Raw genomic sequence first — 20,364 nt, 5'->3', positions numbered from 1 at the left:
GCTAAAGAACTCAGTTTCTCTATAGCTAGTGTAAACGCAGCTCTGGCAAGTAAAAGATTTGAGCAATTTCCTTGCTTTCTTGCATAGTTTAGATTAGTATTAAAGCAAACTGCTCCAGAAAATTGTATGCTTAAAATTATTTTCTTCTGTTGGTATAAAAGGCCATCCTGCCTGCATGAGCTTAGGAGCTTGCTGTCTGAGGATCACAAAGCATTTTAGAAACATTCATTAATTTCATTTGAACTGAGTGATTTGGAAAATCTCAGAATTCTACCAATATCTCCTCTAATTTCTGAGTATCTTCACTGAAGTTAGACTCTTTGTTTTGTTTTGTTTTTTAGATCTTCACTAAGTTAGATTTTTCTGTGTGAAGTAAAAAATAAAAATAAAACAAAGATGGTTGTATCCTGTCTGCTAGAAAATGGAAAGAGAATTCACGTTTCTGGATACAAAGTCCTGCATATTAGTTATAAAAACTCTTGAAGAATTCAGGCATATTGATCTGCAGCCAGACTAAAAGTAAGGACTGTTACTGTACTGCATTGCTGTGAAGAACCTCAGTGGTTCTGGCACCACATTCTAATTTTCTAAAGCTAATTTAATTTTTGTTAATTCTGTTAAGTGTCCATTAAAAGTTGGGACCTAATACAACAGAATCAAGATGGAAAACTACTATTAATTTCAACAGTAGGAGCTACATTTCACAAAGCACCTAATCACAGCATTCACACTGCAGTTTTAGCATGAATGTTCTTTGCAAAATAGTCTGAAGATCATGAAATGCTTATCCTATACGTATGGACTATTGCTTAAATGCTCAATACAAATTTCCAGTGAAGCAAGACGTATTCTTTTAAGAATTTTAATGAAAGGTAGCTTGTTTCATTTGGAACACAATTTTTAACAGACTACAATCCCAAATATACTCCTGTTGACTCTGGGAAGATTTGGTGGGAGGCATTTCCTTAGCTTTTTGTTTTGAAAATTTATTACATTGAATTGTGAATTAATGACAGTGCCCATGTTACTTTCTTTGCTAATCTTCCAAAAGTTGTCTCAGCGCTTGGAGAAATTACTTTCATGATTTGACATTTTGTTCCCACTGACTTTTATAATGTTGCCACCATGCAGATGACTAACCAGCTACAGAAGTAAAAGCAGCAGCATGTTATTATCCATGATTAGCAGTTTCTCCCTTCTCACTGTATGGATATTTTTTGATCTTATTTTAGTGCTGACATTTGGTTTAGCTCATATTAATAATAAAAGGTCTAAATCATTTGCCATCTTTCTATACAACTAAGCTTTAGAAAAGGTAAGTATTATATTTTTGTTTATAAAAAAACAAAAATAGGAGGAGGCATATAACCTCCATAAATATTCAATTTAATCATTCTTGAGAATGACTGCCTCTTTAAATATCAAATTAACAATCAACTACAACTACCCCAAATAAAAGTTGGCTTGTGAAGCTCCAGCTCTACCTCATATTTGAGGTAGCCTCTTCACCCCTACTTAGAAAGTAGGTATCAAGTTATTCCCATGTAGACTTTCAAAACAAAGCAGCAAAACTTTGTACTTAACAAGCTTACCACCATGCATAACATCATAATGAACCCTGTTCTTTTTTGCTTACCATAGAACCACAGCACATACCAAGTTTTTGATGCACTAGCCTATTTACTGTAACACTGTGTTAAAAATCATTTTATAATGGCCAGCTACTGCAGACGTGGCTGAAGAAAACAGGGTGAAACTACAACTGCTTTAAAATGTATTAGTCCTTTACCGGCTAAGACAAAGAGTACATCCTTATACAACTACATGAACTTGTTCTGAGGTGGCATTCAGTTATTCCTGATTTCAGAAAGCTACCCAAAGACAGCTTACATATTGCACTCTTCTTTCACACGATACACAAAATCTGATTCTCCTACTCTTCAGATTAGTATCACCATTGACAACAGTGGCAGGAGGAACAAATAGACAGATAAAATAAATTGAAGCTAGTCCTGAGTGATCAAAGAAATCAGGGGTTCTCAAAAGGCAGAAGGAACCAGACTGTACATGCAGTCTGCTGGATGAGACTTGCATGCCCAGAGAAGAGACAAGTGTGCTATACTTTGTCTTCATTCATAAAATAGGTGATATCAGAACAGAATTGGGATTTGGGGCTAGATGATCATTTGGAAGGTCTGTTCCCTAACAAGGACTGATCATAGCCCACAGAGAGATATAAGTATTTCAATTTGAAACAAAACTCATGCAATAACACCAACATGATAAAAGCACTAGTGGCAGTCTTATGGCTGTTAGTTTTGTGGGTGTGCTTGATTACTACAAGGGTATATGATGAAACAGATTTTTGCTTCTCCTTTCCCAAAAAATAGTCTCATACTCTCCTCATTGCTAAAGGCAATGCAGAACTGAAAGAATTAAACTTGCAGCTTGGTTTCATATAACGCCTTTCATTTAAACAGCAACCTCATGATGCTCTGAAAGATTAATGCATTAAATGTTTGCAGTGCAGTTGCCATTTATGTGACCAAAGCATGCATTCACTTGTGTACTGGGTGCAACACAAGAAATTGATTAGGGAGCTATAACATCTCAATGTATTTGAAGCGTGGTTCAGCCTTACAGAATAAATTAACATTCTGTATGTCATACATAGGTCTGTAACACGAGTCAGCATTTAGTTAGAATAGTCTGATCTAATTTATACACTCTCTTTTAAACAGTATTTTGCAATTTAACTGGATTCAGCTATGATGGAAGTCTACATAGCACAGACACTTATTACTCAGTCTGGTATACTGGAATCTCAGAAATGAGACGAAAAGCCTATTTTTAGAGATGCTGGTCTTGCATTTAATAGGATTTTTCATTTAAATTGCAATACGTTAGTATATCTTTACCATTCTACATTGTACAATGCACACTCAGAAAACATTTGGAACAATTAAGTATTAGCCCTATTCTGAGAAAGAGTGCAGCTGTGATATCTAAGTGCAAAACTTAGCAGAGGTGAATAAATAGCATGCTTAGAATACGGGGAAAACTCTGTGATGAATGATACCAGCATGTCAGAAAAGAGCAAAAGAACAGAAGGACTGGCTTTAGCAAGAGAGCTTTGATGCCAAGCATGAAGAGTGAGCACTTTGGCCAAAGATCTGTATTACTAGCTAAACAAGCATGCCTTTGGTCTCCGAAATAAGTGATTGTTCTTTCCTACAAGGGAAAAGCAAATTTGTCCATTCCTTCATCACTTTGCTTCTGATTAAGTTAAAACAAAGAAGCTAGGGTATAGCATAAATGTCTCTGGTGGGTTTTATTCACTCTTAGGTACTTGAAACTTTTTCTAAGTGTCTGAAAGATTTAACAGCTTTCAGCACAAGAGTATAATGATATCACAGTTCTCCAGCTGACACAGAGCGATTCAAGTGTGCGTTTGATGAATAAATTTTAACGGGTTTCTCCGACAAGGTTGCAGAGACACATAGCTTAGACTCATGGCATGATTTCTGGTTATTGTTGCCATGGAGCTACTGCGAGACATGTGGGCCAAAATTATCTGGGTATCAATATTCTAATTTTTCTGTCTGATGTCTCACACAACCCAGGATGTTCTCCATCCCTCTCCAGACTAAAAGACTAAGTACACTCTTCTCTCTCCCTTCTCTATCACAAGTGTATTACAGCTTTCATCCTTCAGCCAGTTCCTTTATAAACAAAAGCGATTCTTCTGATTTCTGTTCTCTCTGTTAACCTACCCTGTGGCTAACCTCAAACGGCTGTCAGTAAGTTTGGACTCTCTAACATGAGCATTCACAGCAGGCTGCTTTCTGCTCAGAGACACAGATCTAACTGGGACCCCTGCTCTGCAGAGACCTCACATGAATGGGATGGGCAAGTGAACAAGAGGATCCCTGGGGAAGAAGGATTGCAATGAACAAGAGCATGGTTGCCACAGCATCATCTACATTAAGGAACACTATTGGCATGAAACCGTCATGCATGCAAAGCACAACCTGCTCTTATATTTATAGATGCCAATGTCAAATCAGAGTCAGGGAGTAGTAACATGCGTGGAATTAATCCCAAATCATAACCATAGATGCCACACAGTATATTACCTCTGTGAGGATCAAGCGTTGATACTTCAACTTCAGTGTACTCCACCTCAGCACTCTCAAGGTCAGGTCCTGCCCAAAAATATCAAGAAAATGTTTCTTTGTAGCACTGCATGTTTCACTTGAACAGTGGGCCTGATCCTACCGCCACTGAAATTAATGGACATGTCCTCATCGACTTTGATAGGTGCAGGATCAGGCCCTATTTACAGCAGACATGAGTTATCAGAGGTGTAAGGCCTACCTATTCCTAAGGTCCGCCCCTACCCGAGAAGCAGCAGTACAACACAAACCAAAATTCTGAAACTGTGTGATGTGAGAATTGTGCCTAATTCTTACTTTCTATTAAACACCTTCAAAAGTGTCACAACACAAATGGAGTAGGAGATTATCTGGGATTCTCCCCTATTCCTGCTGCAGCTACAGGTTCTCTCTCTTCTATGTTTCTCCCTGACATTACTTTTTCTTCCTTTTGCATGGCTGCTGGGGCAGGACACTTCCCACTGTCCACTTTGCTCATGTTTAAAAGCCTTCCCTAAGTCCTTCATGACTACTCTCATCACCTCTCATACTCTCAATTTCTGCTTTGCCACAAAGCAATTTCAGCACTTTTCCCTCGTGTTCTCCATAAAGAGTTGCCCTTCAAGTTCTCCTTAGAATATTTACAATGACCACCCATCTACCTCCTCAAAATGCTCCTTTCCACAATGCCCACAAAAAGCTTGACAATGATTAGACAGATGATTTACTAAGACTACTGGCCGACCAGTAACTGGATGTAACAGAGACAAGAAACAGCTGTTATTTCCTGCTCTTTTCCTCGGGGTTTTCCTAGATGGATTTCTACTGGATTTCTGAAAAAGTTGGAAAGTCTATGGCAGACTGGAACCCTGCAGAAATGCTTGCAGGTTCTTTAGAACAAAAAGATCTGATGACTAGAACTGTAAAATTTTGGAGCAGCCTTTCAACAGCATTAGTTTTGGAGCAACATTGCAATAGCATTGGTGAGAGAAGGAAAAAAAAAAAAAAGCCAAGAAAAAAAAAACAACTGTTTCAGAAGAAATATTAGTCAATAACAAAGTTTAAATACATACTTCCTACAATAGGAAAGATTCTTGAGGATCGATACAGCTTTATGTTCCTATGTTCCAGCTGTCTGTGTGTTTGTTTTACATGAGGGTGTCTCTATTTCTAATTTGACTTATTCGGGCCACAATGGGCTAAGTTCCATACACTGACCATAAGCTCTTTCCTCTTGCTTGCTGAAGTAAAAGCTATTGTCATACAAATACAGAATGGTTACTGTTATTTTTAGAATTATATAAAGAATAGGCTTCTGTATCTGGTACATAGATCTTCAATAACCTAGTTGGTTTTAACAAAGCTGCCCAATCTGTAGTGGATAAAGATTAAAACCATTTATTTCCTGCACACATGCAGGTTGCTACATCAGAGCTAACTTGATCTGAAACAGGTAGGATAAAAGAAAAAAAAGAAACAAAAGAAAAAAAAAGAATAATTGAGCTAGAGTTTCCAAAGGTTGGTTCCAAGTTTTTCTGTGAAATTATCCACATATTTAAGCAGTATTCTTTGAATAAATATTTTAAAAACACTGGTCATGAAGAATGCAATATGCTAGATGATAGTAGTTGATGACACCTTTTAATGATTATAGATATTATCCCATGTGGTGTGTCAAGGCATTTGGCAGGTCATGTTATTCTGATTCATAACAGATTATTTTTAGGTTTAATGCTTAAATATTTCAAGATCTGTAGAAAGGAATAAAAGACAGAGAAATAAAATGTCTGTAGAAAAAAAAAAAAAAACGCTTCTTAATATATGTCATATAGAATTTAAAATTCCTACTATTAGTTAGTTGTAAACTGTCCTCCATCTGAAGGCCTCAAATCCAGCAAAATTAATTACACTTCACAATGATGTTCAGAAATGGGTCCTGTCATTTCCATTCTGCACATGAGGAAAAAGATCTATATTTGTCAGTTTTCTCCACTATCAGAGAGGAGGAGGAAAGGACTGAACCTATCAAATCCTCACTGCCGCCACAAGAAAACATTACAGCCATCAAATGTAAAAAATAAAAAAATAAAAATAGAATCTATTAAGTTTGAAATTACCTTTATTTTCATCTGTTGATTTCATGTGATTTTCACCATCTTCAATGTAACCTGATCCTAAAATATTCAAGTAAAAGTTGAGCTGAGAAAATATTTATTAAAGACAATCAAATGAATGAGTTAAACAGCTGCAGTTCATATTGCCATTGTTTATTTACATAGGAGAAATTCTACTTTTAGATTCACATCTAAGAGACAGTCATGCAACACAGGTGAGTAGGACTTCTTAAATAATCAGGTTAAAAAAAAAAAACAAAAAAAAACAGGATAACTTTGCTCATAGCAGGTACTCTAAACAACACGTCCACCTATTTCATGAAGTACACTGAGATCCAGGAAAGAAAGTGACCAGTAAGGGCAAGTTAACATTGCTACATTGCTGCCAGACTGTGGGAGCACATGCCACAACTCAAATTTGCTCTCTGAACTCATTTTTTGCATCTGTCGGAAATCTGTCAAAATGAGGAAGTAATTCTCCTTTACCATCATTTTCCATCTGTAGTATTGGTAACTGATTGCCTGGTAGAAGTGCCTGAGCATATTTATAAACAAGCCTTTGTATAAGACATGCTCATAAAAAGCTATGCAAATTCAAAATGATAGAAAACACTTTGGAGAATGTTATTGTGATTATAGGATTACCAAAAAATTGGCCCCCGTCTAAACCACAACCATGCAAGTCCAAATCTTAGAATAAATATTTAATTTGGTCATTAGGTCAATTTACTACTAGTTTTACAGTAAAATATCCTACCAGAATAGTAGTCTCCATCATTGTGCTGTCTTGCCAGTTTTTCATTTGTTGAGTTTGTAGCCAAGGCAGATCTGAAGAGCAAACCAATAAAAGTTTATGTAATTATCCATACCAGCCAACAAAATCAACATGATGATATGCAAATGTCAGTCATTGTCTATGCTGACTACTACAATTTCTTAAGTATTGAAGCTAATGAAAATTTTGTTTCTGTCTTTATGATAAACATAAGCAAGCTTTAAATCAAATGTGGTCCTTCTTGCATTACTTTAAGACTTCAGTGTTTTTAATTTAATTTCTAAATGCATTCAAATGTAGGTCTGACATTCTTGTATTTCTCTTAGCTGTCCTTTTTCTATTTTTAGAGTATTTCCTCATCCTGTTGTTGTGTAAGCAGGTGGTGCATGAAGCACAACCATCTATTGTTTGCAGGTGTGTGCCATAATAAACTACATTCATATGGTGGAAGGCCCCAAACCTTTAAACAGAAATACTTCACCATTACCAGAAAGCAAGCTATCTTACCGAGACATCTCCATGGATGATTCTTTAGCTTGACAAAGAAGAATAAAAGCGTCTATTAATATACTGTACAAGTAAAATAATTTTAAAATAATAATAATTAAAAAAATAAAAAAAATAAAAACACAGCAATTATCTACCAAAATCAGAGTAAATTCTCTTAGATATTACAAAATCAATTACTTAGTGTTCTACATCCCATTTAAATGTCTCTTTTGCAGTGAAGCTAAGCTCTTTAACCTCAAATTTCAGCCTGGTCAATTTAAGCTGCCTAGGACATCCAGGTACTCGAAATTTTCCAAAATATTTTGCAATGTACTCCATATCACAGGATGTTCATTTAAACTAGATTTCCTTACTTTCCAAAAGACCAATATCTGAAATAATACCTTAATGATAAAAGACAAACACAAAAGTGAAATTATATTAGTGCGGGGAGAAAAAGAAATCTAATAATCTAAAATTTCCTTCATAAAGACTAGGGAAATATCTCAATTACCTCCAAGTTGGGACCCTGAATCAAATTGTTGTAGTTCTGTAACAGAACAAAAAGCAACTCAGGCTGCTTCTTCCTCTACATTTGAAGGGTCTGAATTCCAGACCTTGGATTGCATCAGAATAGTGCAATTCTGGCCTACCTCCAAAAACATGTGCTCCACTAGTGCCTTTCCAGCACCATTAGTTAGATGTTCTCCCTATTCTGCCTAAGATACCTGAGCAACTTCAACACACCTACAGCTTAATTTGACCCAACCATGCATTTTTAAGCAGACTTTTAAGTTTTTAAAAACCCATGTAGTCATTTCCCAAGGCTTCACCCCCACGGGCCTTTGTTCCTGAAGCAGATACAATGTTTTTACTGCAATACATTAATTACTAAAGAAATAGAAGAGAATCATTTCTTACCCTTTTTCTTCTTACATAAAAACCACCATACAGTGAGAGCTATTGCTCCTACGATAAGTATGAGGACAAATGCAGCAATGACTCCTTTCTGCCAAGACGCTAAGATGACTGGAAATACGGAAGACATGTTTAAGAGAGTATATACAGTGACTGGTCATCATCACTAACTTCTGCATAAAGTGAGCTTTACTACAAATTAACCTTTCTACACAATGCTGAAAGTCTTTAAGGAGACTTGCATGCAAAGGTCGCTAGTGAGCCTTGCTCTTGTGACAGACATCTCAGTACAACAAAGGGTTGCTTTTAACTTAATATGACTCCTTTGGCTTTTGAGCATCTGTTAAGCTTTTGTATGTAGGAAAAATAACCTCTGTTTATAAATGTTTCTCTGTCTAACTTCTGCCAATGGTGGAACAAAACCAAGTAAGGCAGGTATACTTCATAACATCCCTTACATTTAGTAACTTTACATATAACATGACCTCACCTGCCATGATAGCAGAGTATGCAGCTTATTGTAAAAGTTAACTTACCATTGATGGTTATTGGATGGCTTTTCACATTCACCTTAGCTCGATTAGAAACCATGCAGTAATATGTCCCTGTATCCTGCCTGCTCATTGTTTCCTTGTGCCACACGATTCTGTCTGTGCTTTCGGTTTTTTCATATAAAAGAGTATCGTGATCAGATTTTTTAAAAATCTTGAAGTGGATTGGCCAAGATCCTTCTTTGACAGAGCAGAGAAAAGCAGTCCCACTGCCATCTTCCACATCCCCATATGGAATACTGCCCAAGCTGGCATTCCTGATTGGTACTACAAAGAAAGGCACAAATGAAACAGATCTCTCTGCTATTAAAAATAACTTTGATGATAAAATACTGTATTGTAGATATACTTGCTTTAATGACATTTTACTTAGCTAAACAGAGTGAATGCACAGTATTGTTCTGAAATATCTCTGCCAGATTGCATCCTCCAGTAAATATTTCTATACACTCAAAAATAAAGAGGGCATCATAAAGAAGCAAAGCAGACACAGAAGGAAACTATATCCATTTCCACAGAAGTCAGCCTCTTAAACTCCTTCAGATTCCCACCAGGCCCCAACCTAGAAATTATTTAGTTTTCAGAAATAATACACTCTGCAGTTTGATAGTACAAATAATTATAATTATTTACAGTTATATAATTATTATTTATAATTATTGTATATATATTATAAATAATTTATGTACCTATGCTTTCATAGTTATGTAGGGTTACACTGTTTTATACTAACTGCATTATATCTTTCTCGTAACAATAGTAAACATTGTCAGATGATGCATTAAAGGCATGAGCAAGTCCTAAATTCTAAAGATTACAGGATATAGCAAACAAAAGAAAATAGTCTACATTTGAACAAGTTGTAAGAATATGCATAGTGAAAATACAGTTTTTAGGCTACTAATGAAGGAAATAACATATACAGAGCTATCTTACAAATACATGTGAATCAAAACTCATAACTGCATCAGGAAAAAAAAATGTATATACAGTTAACACTTTCTATGGCACAATGCAAGTGGACTGTCACTAGCTTCCCAAAATGCTTTGGATTTGAAGCACCTGCTTTGCTAAAATTACTGAACAAAATTTTTCTGGAACTATTATTAATGTGTTTGGAGCAGGGTCATGGATAACACGACAGAAGTAAATGAGGAGTCATCAAGGCAACACTGGCACAGAAGCAAAACGAGGAAGCCAAATCTGATATGAAAAGACACTTGTCATGAAAGCTGCATTTATACGAGGAAACTGATTCAGTTGCAAAATGTGGGCTACTGCAACTGGCCTCATGACTGTGAGAGAATTGCTATATAAAACAAAATATTTTTTTTCAGATCTGGTATAGCCAGAAAGGACAGAAAACAGAACTCAGGAGAGAAAACAGCCACATCAGGAGAGAATAGCTGCAGAAGATAGGTTCATCAGGCTCCAAAATGTGAGTTTCTATTCAGAATTTCCGAACAGTGTCATAGTATATACCAAAACACTGCTGTAATGACTGCAATACGCTAGTTCTAGCAAGGATGTGTAAGACACTATAGAAATAGACACTTATTAAAGGACTAAGATTATGCTTTGTATTTGTTTATTTGTTACTCGTTATTTCAAATTACCTTGACTTTACATTTTACTGGATAAAGCTTTTCACAGTTTTGTATTTCAGCTTCTCTCCAGTGTTAGCAAAGCATATCCTAGTGGAACTGATGAACTTGATGTGCACTCCTAGCTCTATAATCTAAGCAAAGGCAAATACTGTCATCTGAGACTTTTTTTAGAGGCCAAGAAAGCAAAGAGCATGTCCTTCAGCTGTGCAATAATCCAACTGACACAGAAGAAATGCAACAGTTCTGGATATATCTGTTCTAGTCATGTACAACTCAATGTCAAAACTCACATTTCTTCAGTAAACTCAGAGATAATCCACCTTTTAGCAAGTTTATATTTTTAAAATGAACACAATTTGGATTCAGGCTAGGACACAACACTGAAAACTCCTTTGAACCACTAGGATCTGAACTATTGTGTGAAAATTTACTACCATCTGCTCGGAGAGCACCAAACAAATCTACAGAAATACAGTATGATGGTTAAAATCCCACCAAAACAAGCCGCTCTTACCCACATAAGAACCAACACGCACATATGTTTTAAGAGTTATCAGTATCAGATTCTTGTAGCTTACTATGAAACAGTTTTTTGCTTCCTGAAGTTGCTCTTCACATCTACCAATTGCACACTTGCAAATCACAGCTTTTTCACTAGCATGCTCCTTCTTGAAGTAGTGTTAAGATACCCATATAATAACTTCATTACCATTTGCAGGAGCTGCAAATAACTTCAATATCATTCATATAAATAACTTCAATATCATTACATATGCAATAAATCCAGACCTATGGAAATCAAATGTGGAAAAAATTTATCTGGTTCTGAATTTTTTAATCGTTATTTTACTGAAACAGCTTTTGTTGTTCAAATTTTTGAACCCTGAAATCATTTATGCTTTGCCAGTAAGACTACTTCTACAACAGGATTTCAAGTCAGATGTCTTTTGCATTAAAATAAACTCAGCTGTAATTAACTCAGTTCTGACTACTATCAAGATTGTTACTTCATTGACAAATAGTCTGATACAGATCTCCAACTATTTTTACTCCATTTGAACAAGGATTTATAAACATTTTGAATGAAATAATGCTTTTATTATAATAAACTATAAAGCTTTTATAAAGCATCCATTTTGCTTAGTCTATAATATGCCACTTCAAGCAGTTTCAAGAATCAAAATATGGCATTAGACAAGAAGCATTGAACAGACTTACCTATTACTGTGATGTTGAGAATATTGCTAGTTTTCACGCCGCTAGAGTGATTATTTCTAGCTTCACATTTGTATCCTCTTTTGTCATTTTGTCTAATATTTTCATCCAAGAATGTAGCATATGTGTCATTAATTACCACTTTCTTAACTTCATTTCCTTTGTAGAATGTGAATGTTATTGGCGGTGTTCCCATCATTAAACGACAGATCAACTGTAGAGGTTTCCCCAGCACCACCTCCGGTAAACCACTGACAACAGAAAGAGTTGGCTTGGAGACCGGAGCTAAAATGGGAAGAAAAAAAGTGTTGCCAATTATATTACATAAGACTCAAAGATACAATATTATTTTATATAAAACATTCAAATATACACTATTTAGCTAGTTTCCACACCCAACCTATACGGGAAGCTCCTGCTCATCGACAGAATGGAAGCAAGAGGATGACTTGAACAAAGAAAAAACAGATAACAAAACATACATATATGATTTAGACTAAAACAGCATGCAAGCAGCATGCAAAGAAAACCAAGAAAAGGTCAGTAAAACAGCTGTGGATCATCCAAACTCGAGAGCTAGCTCTTACCCAAGGAGCAAATATATAGAGTAAAATAATCTGGAGGCAAAGTTACATCACATGTATTATCTGAGATGGATACTCTAGCATCTAATCAGGGACCTCTGTTTCTGCAGTGAGTTACAACCCAATTAATCCCCCTTTACAGACTTGAGAACTGACTGTGCTTGTTCCATGATGGGGAAGGAAACTAGGGTGTTTATAAACAGTGTGCTGGTCAGGGGGTTGTATAGATAGCAAAAAATTTGGCTTTTCTGGAGTACAGTCATCCAGATGACCTCTGTCTCTCATGGCTTTCTGCCTGGAGGGTCAGGGGAAGAGATTCAAGGTAGCTACTGACAGAGTTTCAGATCAAACTGGTGAGTTAAATGGTTGCAGATCATTCCCAGCTCCTGCAAATGGTAATGAACGAGAGCTTATTTGGCACCTAGCAGAACCAAGTGAACAGGACAGAAGGGAAGACATGCTATCTCCTTTCCTCTAGGGCCAAGCCTGTAACAGCCTCACTTGACTAAGATAACAATAGGTCAAATCCTCTACAACTAAAGCGTGTAAGCACATCTCACAGAAATTAATATTCCAAAAACTTATGAACACCCTTGTAGTTCATGAAGTAGAAGAGATGGATTTGTAAAAAGATGAGCCTATTTATAAGTTTATGGCTTTGATTTCTTTTTTTTTTTTTTTTCCACTGGGTTCTAACCTTCTGTATCTACTCACCATAAACACTTATCCTTACAGGTTTGCTCTCCTTGACAATTCCTTTTACTTCAGCCTTACAGATATAGGATCCAGTATCATTCACATTAACTCTCATTGTTAGGTTTCTAGAATTTTTCAACAAAATGTCTCCATTTGAATTTCTCCGTAATATAGAGAAGTTAGCTTTTCGAAAACCACTAATGCTGCAACTCAAAGTTAATTCTTTATTTTCATCAAGCTTGCTCAGAGAAGCAGACAATATTGGCTTGGGGAATAACTCTGTAAGATAAAAAGAGAAATCATTCGAATTGAGCATAAAAGAATGTGACTGCCTATCCCAAATTATACAGAATGAAGCATATAGAGAAAGATTACAATCAGGACAAAAACCCATCATGCTATTGTAATATAATAATATTTTCAGGGAAAACAGAAATGTAACAATTGCTTGGAATCCACATCCCATATGTGGAAAGTATTTTGAAGTATTATTTTAGTTGGAAAGTATTAGTGGCAGGAAAAAATCAGAAATCTAAATCTAAATAGCCTTTAAATTAGGGAAAATTTATACTTGGATCTGGACATTACCTTTGCAGATCTACCAAATTCGAATTTAAATATTTCTTCACTGAGTAAAATCTAAGGTGAACAGAGGTCTTACCTGCCACAACAACATTCAGTTTGGTGGTTTTAGATGCTCTCCCTTGCTCCACCTTACACAGGTATTCACCACTGTCCTCTAGAGTAGCAACTGCAGAATATTTCAAAAGTTTCTCATCTCGTACACTATTCAGTATTGTTTTGTTTTTCTGAAGTATGATTTCAATGTCACGCATTCGAGCTACTACAGTTGAGCATTCAAACTCTATTCTGTCTCCTTCTGTAATATTACTTGTGGACTTGATGATCAGAGAAGGCTTTATAAATGGTTCTGAAAGAGAATACATATAATATCAGAATCCAACTTTTTAATTATGGCAAGCAAAGAAATGTAAAATGAAAAGTTAAGCAACTTACCCTTGACAGTAACAAGTGTTCTGTTGCTGGGTTCTGAACTTTCAACTTCAGAGTTTATATATTTCACAAATCTCCTACCAAAACAGTCAAAGTACAAAATATTATCCCCCTCTTCAACAGAAAATTCCACTGTAGAAAAATTCCTGTATGCCTCAAATACAAGTTTTTCTTTAGGAGTTGAATTTGTCTTTGTCTTACGGAAAAGAAACTGTAAAGGAGGTACTTCTTCTGGCAGCTCACAACGTAATTTTACAACTTCACCCTCTAAAACTTCTCTTTTCTCAGCAGTCAGGATTGGTTTGGTCATTCCTTACAGCAGAAAACAAGGAAAGAAATAGTTTGATTTGGGGTGATGCAGTGATCTATCTCTGATGACTATGGTATCGATTTATGCTAATGGACAGATACAAATAATTTGCAAATACTGGATCTGTTTGTTTTGTTTGTTTTACTATTATTATTATTTACTATTGTAACTATATTATTGTAACTATTTAACACAGGACAAATGTTTTCCTAGTTGCTTTTCCAAGAGGCAAAACATCACTTTCAGTCAAGAATACATGACTAGAAAGAGTATAGACAGAGGTTGCCCCTGTTCTCAGAAAAGATGAAGGAACAAGACAGAAAAACAGATATAAAATTATCTACAAAAGTAGTCCACCACTGATACTAGCTTTGGCAACAGCTATTACAAGGTGGCAATCTTTGTTTCCAGCTTTTCCAGTAATTTAGTCTCCCCCACCAATGTATTTACAGTCTATGGGTGCAAGCTTTCATAAATAACGCTTTCTCTAGTCTCAGGGATAGAGCATGGGAAGGTGGCTCAGGAGGCATGAATTCCATTTTTGACTGTCACTGATCTGCCAGGTAAGCTTGGGACTGAGATTTCATTTCTGTGCCTTAACATGAGGACTTAGTACTCAACTCTTGTAAAGCACTGGGATGTCTAAGGACAAAAAACCTTTTGCAAGATACCCTATTTAGCACTGGCTATTGTCACTTACCCCAAGAGGTTTCTCTTTTTGTATCTTAGAAAACTGACATGTTTGAAAGAATACTCACCTGTTACCCAAACATGTAACGATTTACTAGATTTTGTCTTTCCATCTGCTTTCACAGTACATTCATATTCTCCTGTATCTGCAGATCTAGCGATAGGTACTTCATATCGTGCAACTTCTTCGTCTGATACAATCATATATACAAGCTTGCCATCCTTAAAAATTGTAATATTATGCTGTAGGTGGAAATTGGCACTTTTGCTAATATCAGCATGGCATATAATTGACATAGGATCTCCATTCTTCACTTTGGCAGATGGCTCAGCCCTGATTTCAACACTGTTGAAGGTAAAAACTTGATGGAGAAAATAAAAAGAGAGTTATATTATCTTCAAATTGTCTAACATAAAACTGTTACTGATTAAAATGTAGTAGCTTGAGATAAAATTAATTCATTGTATCCTAGTAGCAAGTGTTATCATTTTTGTGGTCAGATCTCACAGATGTTGACAGTAGTAGCAGCTTTACGTTTCTCTGCACCAGTATATTAGATGCCCCTACTGATTATCCCAACATGCAATGTTCATCTCCTCACTCTCTGCCTTGGGCAATTGAGAAAATCACTGATTTGGCCAAATCTGCTAAATTCCCTAGAAGAGCAGAGAACATTGGAGTAGATTTGCACCTATTTCTTGTTTTTCCTTATTTCTTGTAGTTTGTTGTCTCCAGATCCTTTTGTCTGGAGATCTGAGAGATTAACAAAAGTTTGTATATCTTTTTGTCTGAATAAACTGAAGAATGACAGCATAACCCAGTTTAGAGTTGTATTAAACCCCAAGTCACTTCATCCCTAAACATATAACAGAAATCTCTGAAGTTATTCCAGCATTTATTTATTTTTTTTAAATCTGAAAGTAAGATTAGGGTTATGTTAAATTTAATTTTAAACATGTAATTTGCAAATATGCAAATTTCATTTTAAACATGTAATGTACATACTTGGGATAATCTCAAATCTATACTTTAGGAAAACTGGAGCATAGCAAAAGATATTTGGGTTCAAGTTCTGCAAGCAAACTTGTACATGCCTAACTTTACACTGTGACATGTCCCACGATCATACACTCAAGAATCCTTAACAACCATATGGCTTTAAATAATCTAAATACAGAATCATATACAGAACTAATGTCTTTATTTAATTTATAATTTAAACTTTCCAGTCCTTGAAAAAATGTGTTGAATACAATATTCCTACTAAAAATGAACAAATAAAAAACAGCTAAGTAGTTTAACAAGCTAAGTTTATAATAGCATTAACACATACAGTGTTTCTGTGTTTATAACCACAGGAATGATAGATACTATGTAACAAAATTTTATAATTATCATAATATCAGTATAATAATTCTTTTATTCACGCAGCTCAATGAACAAGTACAGGGAAAACTTTTGAGTGCACTCATTTTCCCTTCCCATAGAAATTACAGATTTGGATATGCATACTTTTCCCCATGATTTTTATTAGAAATTAGGTACCTGAACAGTAAAAATTTTCTACTATGTCCAGTTATCAGATATTTACAATTTGCCAAGGAGATTTTGGGCCATAAAAATCAATACAGTACTTTTTGTACATGTGCAGACTACGTGACACAGAGGAGCAGGCATTTCTTGATAGATGGAGAAAAGCAAGGATGCAGAGTGTACATGCTCAGAGCCAACAAGATGCAAACATAAAAAGTAAAAGCATTTCTTTCAGGACACAAGTTCTATACTCTGCTCAGACATGTTCATGGAATATTTTGCAAGAAAAAGAGCAAAAGAGAGTGAACATAACTTTGTTTACTTTTAAAACTAATAGAAAATACAAGTAGTTGAATTTCCCCTCCCATCTTTTCTCATTTGTGGGAGCAAGCAAATTGGTCTAGGAAAAAAATCACCAAAACATTGATTAAAAATCTGAGCAGCACATATCTCTGCACATATCTCTTTTAAACACTTTACTAAGAAACACCACCAAGTATAATCTTTTTTTTTTTTTTTTTTTATGGCCAAATTTTGTAGAGATTTAGTACAGCAAACCAGATAAACTCTGTTATGGATGCACACTAACTAAAGAGAAAGCAGTTAAATTACGTCTTTTAAATACGTATGTGAAAAAACAAAACAAAAACAAAACCACAAAAAAACTATCATTACCTACCTCTTTCCTGAGTGTAAACTCCTGAACCTGAAAAAAGTGAAAAGCAATGTTATTTTCAAAGTTTACAGATTGAGAGACAGCATTAAAAACACTAAAGAGTTATCAAAAAAACTAACAAACCAAACCAACCGACCAGCCAAACAACAAAACACAGAAGCACATGTACCCATCCAGATACTTAGTTATTAAACTTACACTGCAAGAAAATCACCAGAAGAGCAAGATGCATCTCGTTCCTGAAGAACAGACACTTAATTACAAAATAAAACAATATTCATCATCAGAGGTAATTTGCTACCAGGTCCTCAAATCAGTTTCTTTTTTTTTTTAAAAAAAAAAAAAATTGTTTTATGGAAACTAATAAAATTCTGCCATTAAAATTTGTACATTTTTGCAAATCTTCAACTGAAACTGGCCAGATCAAGTAATCGTTCCCATTACTGGAAACTGGAAATGGCAAACAATGAGAATCTATCTGCTGCTCCCAGGCAGATTACTGTTCAGGAAGTGACTGGACTTTTCCTGAGGGCGCCACCAAATGCATTTGCTTTGTTTAATTTCTTAAGGTGTATTAAAAAAACAAGAAGGTCCAGTGACATTTATCCTGCAGTTCCTGTCAATACGGGTATTTTTAAGTCACAATTAACCATTTACGAACACAAATTACATCCATTATTTGACCTCTGCAGATCCTTGAGCAAATATTTCTCTTCATCCTGGTATGGAAAACTCATTCAGAGAATACATATACATAATTATTCACTTTTCCCCTTTACCTCCATATCTAGGTCACTTGCCTTTGCTATGGCAAACCACAGCTTTACCATAGAGTTCACAATAAATTCAAATTAATTCAGAAACCATAGCAACTGTTGGGTTACACTAGAATATTGGCAGGTGGACCTCTTATGCTACCATCATATATCAAAAGCATAGAAGGGCACAAGTTTTGTGCAGTTAGGACAGTGAAAAACATACACAACTACAAAACTTTAAACCCACAACAGTTTGGAGTTTCATTTCCCTACGGAGAGCTGAAGGAGCACTTGCACAATCTGAAACAGAGAATGCTCAAGAGTTAAATCTGCCAGTAGCTTGAAACTGTTTGAATTCAGATGTCCCTGAGAGATCTGCTGACCTTTCCTGTGTCATTTAATTTTGTGCAATAATAAAAGTTGCCTGACAGTATTACAGCCATGCCAGAATGAGGGATGATTAATTTTGCATCCAAAATACTGAAAGCATAAACTGAATGTGAACCAAAGAAGAGGAAAAGATGAATAATATTCTACTTCAGCATTTCAGTTGTTCTAAATGTCTGCCTGAGATACTGTAAGGAACTGATGTAAAATACAGAACACTTGAATTACTCAACTTCCTTTAACAAATGGACGGTTTGGGGGGCTTTTTTGGTTGTTTGTTTGTTTTTTCTGATTACAGATGAAAATCTGAAGAAAGTAAAAGGCCTAAAGACACGGAAATCAGTAGTTGAATTTGTGCTGTAAATACATATTTATGAAGAAAACTAAAACGTAATAATTATCCAAAACCCCAGTTTCTTGAAATTCAGATGGGAAGGGGGTGAGAGAGATGGGCATAACAAGGAAAGCAAGAAGATTACAGAGATATTGTCCTGTCCCTACCCCTGCTCTTCTACTTTCCTTACTTTGGTACTATGCATGTTTTTTAAGTCTTAAATAATCTGTCACTGCAGAAGTAGCAAATTTAAGCACCAATATGATATTCCCAGATAACATTTACCATTTAGTTCATAACTTCAAAGGAACATGCAGCACATTTATTTGTTTATCAATCAACTTTTAAGTCAAACTGAAGTCATTCCACTTGAGCCGTAACACTGACTCAGGTTATAGGCTTGATAAAGTGAGGTGAAATCATGTACTTCAAAAAGTGTTCCTCACTTAAGTCACATTAACTCCCTAAGATCTTAACTCCCTAAGTAGTGATTTATTTAGTTATTTGTGAAAATCTTAGTGCTCAACTCTTAATTCCTTAGTTTCTTTCATTTGCAGACTGAGTCAATGCTTTATATTTTTTCCAGAGTCATATTACAGGCTTATTAAAACACTACTTAAAACAATATTAAATACATTCACAGAAATCTATAAATGAGATGTACAGTTCTCATAAGCTTCACTGCTTATATGAACCCCCTTTTCCTTTTTTTTTTCCTCTTGGGGACAATGAAAGCTGTATGTTTTGCCCCAAACAATAGTTTTAAAAGTGTACTCTAACACTTGTATTACACACAGAACTGTGGCATTGTGTGAAGGGAAACAGGAGGGAAACACTCTGCAGTTTAACAATGTATCAGCAATACCAACCAACATCTATTTAGCTATTTTGCAGGGAGAGTGTTATTTTGAAGGGAGAGAGTGCAGAATGGTACAATAGTCATAGCATTTAATGAATAAGAACCAAGCTGGTTAACTAGCAATAGTATTTCTTCTGCTTAATCCAGTCTGTTTGAATTACACCACCAAAAAAAGACCAGTGGTTTGGCTAGTTGCCAAAACAGGTCTCCAGAGCCAGGTAAAGGAAAGGAGAATTAGGATACACAGCAGATGGAAAACAAAGGTTTGATAAACTTTTGCTATTGATAACAAAAAATAGGAAGGAAGGAAGGAAGGAAGGAAGGAAGGAAGGAAGGAAGGAAGGAAGGAAGGAAGGAAGGAAGGAAGGAAGGAAGGAAGGAAGGAAGGAAGGAAGGAAGGAAGGAAGGAAGGAAGGAAGGAAGGAAGGAAGGAAGGAAGGAAGGAAGGAAGGAAGGAAGGAAGGAAGGAAGGAAGGAAGGAAGGAAGGAAGGAAGGAAGGAAGGAAGGAAGGAAGGAAGGAAGGAAGGAAGGAAGGAAGGAAGGAAGGAAGGAAGGAAGGAAGGAAGGAAGGAAGGAAGGAAGGAAGGAAGGAAGGAAGGAAGGAAGGAAGGAAGGAAGGAAGGAAGGAAGGAAGGAAGGAAGGAAGGAAGGAAGGAAGGAAGGAAGGAAGGAAGGAAGGAAGGAAGGAAGGAAGGAAG

The 20,364-nt window shown here is 35.8% G+C and overlaps 1 protein-coding gene across 6 annotated transcripts in view; it reads right to left on the bottom strand.

Annotated features, from left to right (window-relative positions):
* The window catches only part of PECAM1 (platelet and endothelial cell adhesion molecule 1), a 33,064-nt gene that overhangs the window by 11,848 nt on the left and 852 nt on the right, over positions 1-20,364 (bottom strand). For 3 of the 6 annotated variants that reach the window (XM_068655047.1, XM_068655054.1, XM_068655053.1), the window contains exons 1-13: positions 17,526-17,865; positions 17,331-17,357; positions 15,186-15,479; positions 14,121-14,429; positions 13,765-14,034; positions 13,122-13,382; positions 11,827-12,108; positions 8,987-9,268; positions 8,454-8,561; positions 7,551-7,578; positions 7,026-7,096; positions 6,272-6,328; positions 4,137-4,205 (exon numbers count right to left, since the gene is read on the bottom strand). In XM_068655047.1, the coding sequence (XP_068511148.1) occupies positions 4,137-4,205; positions 6,272-6,328; positions 7,026-7,096; positions 7,551-7,578; positions 8,454-8,561; positions 8,987-9,268; positions 11,827-12,108; positions 13,122-13,382; positions 13,765-14,034; positions 14,121-14,429; positions 15,186-15,479; positions 17,331-17,357; positions 17,526-17,559 (2,092 nt within the window). In that variant the 5' untranslated portion in view covers positions 17,560-17,865. Of the gene's footprint in view, positions 1-4,136; positions 4,206-6,271; positions 6,329-7,025; positions 7,097-7,550; positions 7,579-8,453; positions 8,562-8,986; positions 9,269-11,826; positions 12,109-13,121; positions 13,383-13,764; positions 14,035-14,120; positions 14,430-15,185; positions 15,480-17,330; positions 17,358-17,525; positions 17,867-20,364 lie in introns of those variants that run through there. The other 3 variants (XM_068655051.1, XM_068655052.1, XM_068655048.1) reach the window with 3 other exon arrangements.

This window comes from Anas acuta, chromosome 18, assembly GCF_963932015.1.
Source record: "Anas acuta chromosome 18, bAnaAcu1.1, whole genome shotgun sequence".
NCBI lineage: Eukaryota > Metazoa > Chordata > Aves > Anseriformes > Anatidae > Anas > Anas acuta.
The sequence above is the reverse complement of the archived record's forward strand: the minus strand, read 5'-3'. Positions and strand labels throughout refer to the sequence as shown.